Source organism: Capricornis sumatraensis, chromosome 18 (assembly GCF_032405125.1).
Source record: "Capricornis sumatraensis isolate serow.1 chromosome 18, serow.2, whole genome shotgun sequence".
Classification (NCBI taxonomy): Eukaryota; Metazoa; Chordata; class Mammalia; order Artiodactyla; family Bovidae; genus Capricornis; species Capricornis sumatraensis.
In genome coordinates this window covers 44,635,514-44,644,142 of record NC_091086.1, presented here as the reverse complement: position 1 = coordinate 44,644,142, position 8,629 = coordinate 44,635,514, and the positions used below count along the sequence as shown (strand labels likewise).

General features: G+C 34.4%; 1 protein-coding gene across 4 annotated transcripts in view; it reads right to left on the bottom strand.

Annotated features, from left to right (window-relative positions):
* Positions 1 to 3,607: 3,607 nt before the first annotated feature.
* The window catches only part of RANBP3L (RAN binding protein 3 like), a 54,785-nt gene continuing 49,763 nt past the window's right edge, over positions 3,608 to 8,629 (bottom strand). For 3 of the 4 annotated variants that reach the window (XM_068990654.1, XM_068990656.1, XM_068990655.1), the window contains 2 exons: positions 6,851 to 7,040; positions 4,624 to 4,667 (listed from right to left, as the gene is read on the bottom strand). In XM_068990654.1, coding sequence (XP_068846755.1) covers positions 4,624 to 4,667; positions 6,851 to 7,040 — 234 coding nt within the window. Of the gene's footprint in view, positions 3,682 to 4,623; positions 4,668 to 6,850; positions 7,041 to 8,629 lie in introns of those variants that run through there. The other variant, XM_068990653.1, reaches the window with a different exon arrangement.

Genomic DNA, 8,629 nt, shown 5'->3' with positions numbered 1-8,629 from the left:
AAAGTTATAAATAATATGTACAAATGCCTAGCCACATGCCCATTATGAGGTATACACTTGGCAAATATTAGCCCTCTTCACCTTCCATGACTTCAGCTACTGACTTTAGCCCAGCCTATCTCCAGAGCTTTAGATCCTTATTTCTAGCTTCCTGTTGGATAACACCTCTTGAGTCTTATATATACAACACATGTTAATGGCGATCAAATTATATTTGATTACCTGCTATAGGTGAGACACTCTGCTAAGTGCTAATGATAAATAAAAGATAGTCTCTCCCCTTGAAGAACATACAGTCTGTACAATGGTAAAATTATACACAGGGTGTTATAGAAATTTGGAGGAACACATCTTTTCTTAGCCTAAGTGGAGTTAGGGAAAGCTTTCTGGGAATGTCTCAAGCTAAGTCATGAAGAATGAGTTAGGTATTAGGCAGAATCAGCAAGAGTAAGAAAGGAATTCCACAGAGTAAACAGTGTGTGCAAAGGTATGAAGTAATAAAATAACAATTCTGAAAACCTAGAACATTTAGACGGAGGCAGGCAATGGTGGGAGGTGAGACCAGAGATTTAAGACAGAGGAAAGACATGAAATGTTTATATCCGTGCTTAGGAACTTGACATTTATCTTCTGTATGCTAGGAAGCCATTGCAAAGATTATGAACAAATTTATTAGAAGAAATACAAGCAGTGAGTACATATCTAAAGGTCCTCAGCCTTATTAGAAATCAGAAAAATGCAAATTAATAGTGAAATAGTGAAATCGTCTTTTATGTCCATCAGATTAGCAGATAGCAAGAAATTTTGGTGATCCACTGTTTGAAATTATTATATTATCAAGTATTTATTAGGCTAAACATTTGCCAGTTATTTCAGTAACTCCTCCAAGGCTGTAGTTTCCAAATATCATCTTAGAAATTTCAACTACATTCAAGTATTCACATCTCTGAATTCCACATATGATGTCAAAAATTACCATTGTGAATTCCACGTATGATGTAAAAAGTTACCAGTACTGTGGGTATAATCTGGCCATGCAAAACAAACTAAAGTGCTGGCATTTGTGGATTTAATATCAATTTCAGCTACCCTCAAACAACTAAAATAATCTGTTTGAGTTTCGTCCTCAGACCCCATCTATGACAAGGCTGGTGTTCTTTTCTAGTGAATAAACATACCCAGTTAGCCACATCTCAAGCAAGCTTTATTGTTCTCAACATTTTATGGGGAAGAAATTATAATTGTGGTGTTCACAACTTGAAGGTTTACAAAAGTTAAGATTTATCCTTCCCAATCATTACAACCCCTCCAGCTCACTTCATGTACATTCCAATTCTGAAAGATATATACCACCACCCTCTGGCTTTTTGAAACATGACATCCACATACTCTAATATAGGATATTAGTCCCTGACAACTAAGGGTTCCTGGCTTTGGCAGTAATGGATGTAAAATATTTGAGAATATTTTGCTGGTTTATAATTAAGCTGAATAACTTGGTATAAAATTACTCTTGAGGGGCTTCCCTGGTGGCTCAGTGATAAAGAATTCATCTGCCAATGCAGGAGACATGAGTTCTAGCTCTGGTTCAGAAAGATCCCACACACCGTGGCCCATGAGCCTGTCCTCTAGAGCCCGGTAGCCACAACTGCTGAGCCACACACCTACAGCCCATGCTCCCAACAAGAGAAGCCACTGCAATGAGAAGCCCATGCACCTCAGCTAGAGAGTAGCCCCTGCTCACCTCAGCTAGAGAAAACCTAAGACCTAGCACAGCCAAAAAATTAAATAATTAAACAGTACTATTGATAGAAAAGAATGTTTTCTATCAGAATGCTTAGATTAAAAGAAAAGAATTTGGATTTAGAAATCTAAATTTAGAAAATTTAGAAAAGAATGTTTAAATATATAATTAGATTTCATATTACATATATCTAGAATATATTTAGAATAATAATATTCTAAAATATATTTATCTAAGTAACTTTTAATAAAAGCCAGTTCTATGAAAGAAGATGTGTGCTTTGAAGTCTCCTAATAACTTAAAAATAAATATCATTATATGATTGATCTCTTCACATTAAAGAGGAGGACGACAAAGGATACAGAAAAGTCAAAAAGAAGGCTAGATGAAGATATCAGGAAGATCCCCCGGAGAAGGGAATGGCAACCCACTCCAGTATTCTTGTCTGAAGAATTCCATGGACAGAGGAGCCTGATGGGCTACAGTCCATGAGGTGGCAAAGAGTCAGACACCACTGAGTGACTAACACTTTCACAGAGCAGAGATGAAGATCTAGAGCAAGGAGAAACTATAAGATGTTCCTATTTCTATTATCACCCCAAAATATTCCTACATATATGCATAGAGAGTATAAGGAGGAATAGCAGAGTGGAAATGGGAAGATAAAGGAAATCTGTTTCTCTGCTTTACTTTAACAATTTAGTATAATCCTAGTGAATCCATACCAGCTAAGATCTTAGAACCAGTTCTTTAATATCTTCTCAGATGTCTCCCAATTTATGTTACACTTCTAAAGAAAAATTTCGTCTGAATTTGTTCTGCATCAGAGTCACTCTTTTAGAATTAAAAAAAAAAAAAAAACTTAAAATTCCTGATTTTCCATTCTTTTGACTCTTCCTTCAGATTAGAGCTCTTCTTTATTGTTTTTTTCCTTCTCTAGACATTTTCTCTCTTCCTCTCTCACATTAACTTCTCTTCAGTTCCTGAGTCATTGCTTAATTTAGAAGTAAAGGATTTTATTTACTGTATTTCTTCTATAGTCACTGGAAGAATAAATGAAAGTTAGATACTCTTAGTAGTTACAGAGTTACAGGGAAAGAGTAAAACTTGCAACAGTTGTAACATACTACCTAAATTATAGTCTAAAAGAGTAATTCAACTTTCATATGCTAAGCTTTCGAGCCTGAGTTCAGATTTGACAATAAATGCACATACATAATTGCTTTTACTATTATATATGGTACTATAATAAAATAATGTCACTTTTTTTTTGAAAAAAGTATATTCAAATGTATATTTCCAAATGAATATTATTCTCCAACAAAGAAATGAAGCTGTAATGTTATTCCAAATATGTTTGTTTAGAACATTTTAAGAAATAATTTTGTAAGTGTGAATTATTCCTTATTATGGACTAAATGTTTGTGTTCTTTCAAAATTCATCTGTTGAAGGCTACTTACAATGTGGTGATATTTGGAGATAGGGCTTTAGGAGGTAATTAGGGTTAGAAGAGATTATGAGGGTGGGGCCCTGGTCTAACGTGATTGGTGTTCTTATAAAAAGAGACACCAAAGAACTTGCTCTCTTTTTCTCCCCACTCACTCCCTGTACTCCCACAAGAAAGAGGTCATGTGAGGTGGTAGACCCTACAAGCCAAGAGAAGAGGTCTCAGGATGAAACCAACTTGTCAGCATCTTGATTTTGGACTTCCCCAGCCTCTAAAACAGTGAAAAATAAATTTCTGTTGTCTAAGTCACCCAATTTGTGGTATTTTGTTATGGCAGCCTGAGTAGATTAAGATGCCCTTTAAAGAGTATTGTTTAAGTGAGATAATCAGAAGTCATTTTGACGCCATGGGGTGATCATACTGGATTGAAAAGTGACATGTGGCCATAAGTAGTGATACGGATTTTCTTGTGTAACTCCTGAAGTGTCTCTGAAGCACATCTCAAAGGAGAAGCATCAAAATTCTGTTGTGTATAATTATTGAAATTACTGTGGCTTACCTTAATAATGGCATTTAAGAAAAAAAAATTAATTTGGCTACATATGATATATTTGTTTTTTAAAAAGTCTTTGTACAGCCACACCTACTAGAATATTAACAGAAATTCAATTATATAAGTAAAGCAAAGAACACATTAACATATTTCTTTTTTTGTATACTTACTATTTTAATACATAGGTAATGTATTTTGCTCATTCCTTCAACAAAAATTGGATACTGACCTTGAGTCAAGCATATGTTAAAGTGCAATAGACATAAATGCAAGAATAGATATTCTCTTTAAAAGAATTTATACCATGAATATATAATCTTATAGAATTAGGGAATCCAAAGGTTAAATGAAAACATACATTTCCTAGAAGGAAAAACATGATAGAATAACATGTTATCATGCAGTTATAATGTTTTTCAAAGAAATGACTCTGGAACTTTTATAAAATATGTTTTATGGCCAGACAATATATGACCAAAAAATAAATACCTTAGTGAGATATTTATCAAATCCAGCAATTTACAGTATCAACTATTGTATCCATCAATGTGATGCATAGTCCAAATTAGTAATCAAATCTCATTCTAAATTAACTTCTTTTAAAATAATAAATTTTGAACTTTCATAGGCCATGTTTTTCTTAAAGTCTGTCATTTTCTTCACAATAATCAAAATATAAAACCTCAGAATTCTTATACTACATCAGAGAAACACTTTAATTGCAAAAAATTATATTTCTTAAATTTTTCTGTTAAATTGTTCAAGGAATGAATAGGATCTTCTCAATTAGTTATTAGGATGGTTTAGTTTTTTTCAGTAAGGTGATTTTTTTCAATGAGGTGTTTTCTTTGTAGATGTTGTCATGTTCATAGCAGTACTCATGAACAGGCAACCGACTGTCTGTGGGTCCACCTATAAGAATCTGTGATATAAATTTAAGATTGAATACAACTGAACATGAATATTCATAAACATGCATGCTATCAAGGAAATGAAACATATAGAATCTGTATTTTTTAAGTAATATTTGAAAATGGTCCTAATTATAAACATAATATTTTCATATAATTAAACCTTTCCTTGATTCATGGGCAACAAAGTTTAAAAAGTCAGACGTTTTATTGTTTCCGTTACATTTAGCATTTGTGTGCAACACTCCTGGAGAAAGTGCTAGAAAAGTTAGCAAGAAAAGATGGGTTCATATGATTGACATTTACTTTCCCTTATTCCCAGTGTTTCTCATTTTGTTTGAAGATAGTCACATATCACCCCTTTCCTGAAATGAAATATTATAGAATATAGGATCTATTCATAAACATGACCTTTGTTGATGAAATAATTTTGCCACTTAATCTTAATTGCAAGTTAACATTTTTAATGGATCAGTTCAATCGTTCAGCCATGTCCAACTCTTTGCAACCCCATGGACTACAACATGCTGGGCTCTGTCCATCACCAGTCCCCAAATCCTGCCCAAACTCATGTCCATCAAGTTTGTGATGCCATCCAACCATCTCACCCTCTGTCATCCCCTTCTCCTGCCTTCAGTCTTTCCCAGCATCAGGGTCTTTTCATATGTGTCAGTTCTTTGCATCAGGTGGCCAAAGTTTTGGAGTTTAGCTTCAGCATCAGTCCTTCCAGTGAATATTTAGCACTGATTTCCTTTAGGATGGGCTTCCCTGGTAGCTCACCTGGTAAAGAATCTGCCTGCAATGCAGGAGACCCCAGTTCAGTTCCTGAGTCGGGAAGATCCCCTGGAGAAGTAAATAGCTACCCACTCCATTATTCTTGCCTGGAGAATTCCATGGACAGAGGAGCATGGCAGGTTACAATCCATGAGATCACAATCGGATATGACTGAGTGATTTTCACTTTCACTTTTAATGGCTACCAACTCATTTTCTAATAGACCTCATTCTATTGTTGACAATATAAATGTTATAATAATTTTAATTTATAAATTTCATTCAGTTAAAAATAATTAAACCTTTTATTTGATAGTAACCAGAAAAGTCATATTCACTCAGGTTTCTGGCTCACGAAGTCTAGCAGTTTATGATCCTGCTCTGCGTATTTCGTATATTCTTCCTCGTGATTACATTTTTAGTACTAGGCCAAGGAAGCTATTTCATCAAGTTTTGCACATGTTCTTTGATAGATTCTTAAATTATGTATGACTAAAATAGCTTTAAGATTTAAATGATCAAAAATTGGGGAAATGCCTGCTAATACACTATTTTTTTTTTTTGTAAGTCCTTTGTCAGGCCTCCTTAAAGCAAAATTCAGGGCTAAATGAAACTATTACTGAAAATACTTGGATGACTTTATTGGAATAGCTATATCTGTATAATAAAGCTGGGCTTATTGTTTCCTTGACGAGGTTTTTCTCCAAATATAATGATGGATTTTAGTTTTAAATTCGCTCATCAGGACAAGCACTAAAACCTAAAAATCCATTAACCAGTGGTTCCACTGCTTGTTCAATTTACCAAGCCTGATGTAATAAAAGAAACAGCACTTTTTGCTCTAAGTAAAGAAGGTCTTTGAAAATAAAGCAGTCACCCGTGGTGGATTCATGCCAAGTATGGCAAAACCAATACAGTATTGTAAAGTAAAATAAAGTAAAAAAAAAAAATTTTTTTTTTTAAAAAAGAAAAAATAAAGCAGTCAAATTCTGAAAAGGGAATAAACAGGGTTTATCAGTGTTTCAAACCAGATTTGACTGTTGGCTCCATTACCAGTATTTATAATTTCTCTTATTATGGCCAATAATAGGAGAATGAGAACAAGTGAAGAGAATGAATATATAATTGGTTTCAGTGTAGCAATGAATACTTTACATTGTAAATATGGGTTTTTTTAATGAGATGTATATACAGACGATATGCAGGTATTTCGATAAGACTGACTTTTAGTGAAATCCCAATACAGGCCACTGTAGAAGTCTGATTTTCAGACCTGCTTCTCAGATCCAAACATCTAAGGCTCTAACCCCCACCCACTTTGAACAGACAAGTTCCACTGTCTAAAAATCTGTTTCCTATAAAGGGTTGTGAATAAGATCTCCTTCTTAAACCTCAAACCAGCAGAAGAAAAGTCCTTTACCTGATCTAGCTTTAGTAGCTTGGATGAGATCCTCTTCATCCTCATCACAGCTATCATAGTTAAACTGTTGGAGGACTGTCTCTGACTGGCTTTCAGTTTGATTTGCATCTGTCTGCTTGTCAGAGCTTCGAAGTGCAACAAGACGGTGATGGATGGCTGCGTGCATACGTCCTGTGTCTTTGGCACTGGCCTACAAGAGGTAAATTAAATTTGTTGAGAATATAAGTAACTCTGATAGCCACACTTTACAAATTTGTAATCTTTCACTTTTAATAAGGAAAGAATTATATGGCATAAATCTAGAATGTAAATAACCCTAGAAACAAAAGGGTAAAGAGCCAATTCATCTCAAACCAAATTGAATCCTAACATAGATAATTTGATAAGAGGTCCCAATCTGTGCCTTTTAAACTGAGAAAATGAAATTTTGTGATTTGAAGTTTATATTTGAATTTGTTTGTTAAGACCATTCTTCCTCCAAATTATGTTACAGTGTAGAAAATTAGAGAGTTAGAGAGGGAAAAAAAAGACTTTCATTTCCTTTACATCATTTGCTTAGACAGCCCTGAAAGCTGCATTTGGTGGTTTAGTCACTAAGTTGCCCACCAGGCTTTTCTGTCCATGGGATTTTCCAGTCAAGAATACTGGAGTGGGTTGCCATTTTCTTCTCCAGGGATCTTCCTGACCCAGGGTTGGGACCAGAGTCTCCTGCATCGCAGGCAGATTCTTTATTGACTGACCAGGGAAGCAAGCTGCATAGCTCCGCAGAAAGCTCATTCAAATGGTTTATGATGTTGTACCATAAATACATCAGAGGTCGTTGCTTTTATACTTTTCTATTTTTCCTTTTCAATACTTTTTCTATTTTTCTTTTTACTATTAATACAAAAATAACAGTGAGAATAACATTGGTATAACATTTGCTGTTGTTATATTCTTTTATTTTTTTTCAATCCTTATAATAAAACTGTAGGTTAATTATTTAACAATAATTTATTTGCTAATTTTTATATTAATGAAAGCATATAGTACAGATATTAAATAAATACTTGTTTTGCTTTCCCTTTACAGATAAGAAAATTATGGCTCAGAAAAGCACAGCTTGTCTGAGTCTACCCAGCTAGTTGACGGATTGGCTGGGACTTGGTTTTCGTCATCAAAGTCAGCACTCCTTAAGGTAACATGTCAGTGGCTTACACTTTTGGATCTTTACACAGTTTCAAAGAAAATCTGAGAAAAGTTTTCTCTTCGCTAACCCTTCAAAGGGCTACCAAATATTTCAAAGCCAAGAACTGAGGAGTGAACCAACTACATGCCAACTTTTTGGGAGAAGAGTCTTAAATATAGTTTTTTGTTAGTATGTTACTAAGCTGCCTTAATTATTTTTAGGGAAAAAGTACAAATGAAATAAAATATTTTGTGTCTCATATTGTATTAGATATATAGCAGGTGCTGAGTAAATATTTGTTGACTTTTCACTAATTTAATTTTTTATATTATGTGAAGTGAAAGTCACTTAGTCGTGTCCAACTCTTTGCAAGCCCATGGACTATACAGTTCATGGAATTCTTTAGGCCAGAATACTGGAGTGGGTAGCCTTTCCCTTCTCCAGGGCATCTTCCCAACCCAGGGATCAAACCCAGGTCTGCTGCACTGCAGGTGGCTTCTTTACCAGCTGAGCCACAAGGGAAGTCAAAGGTATAATTTTTCTTCAGTAAGTTAATTAACAAAAAATATTGAGAGAGTATTTGTAATTGAAACATAAATACTGTTCTGCTG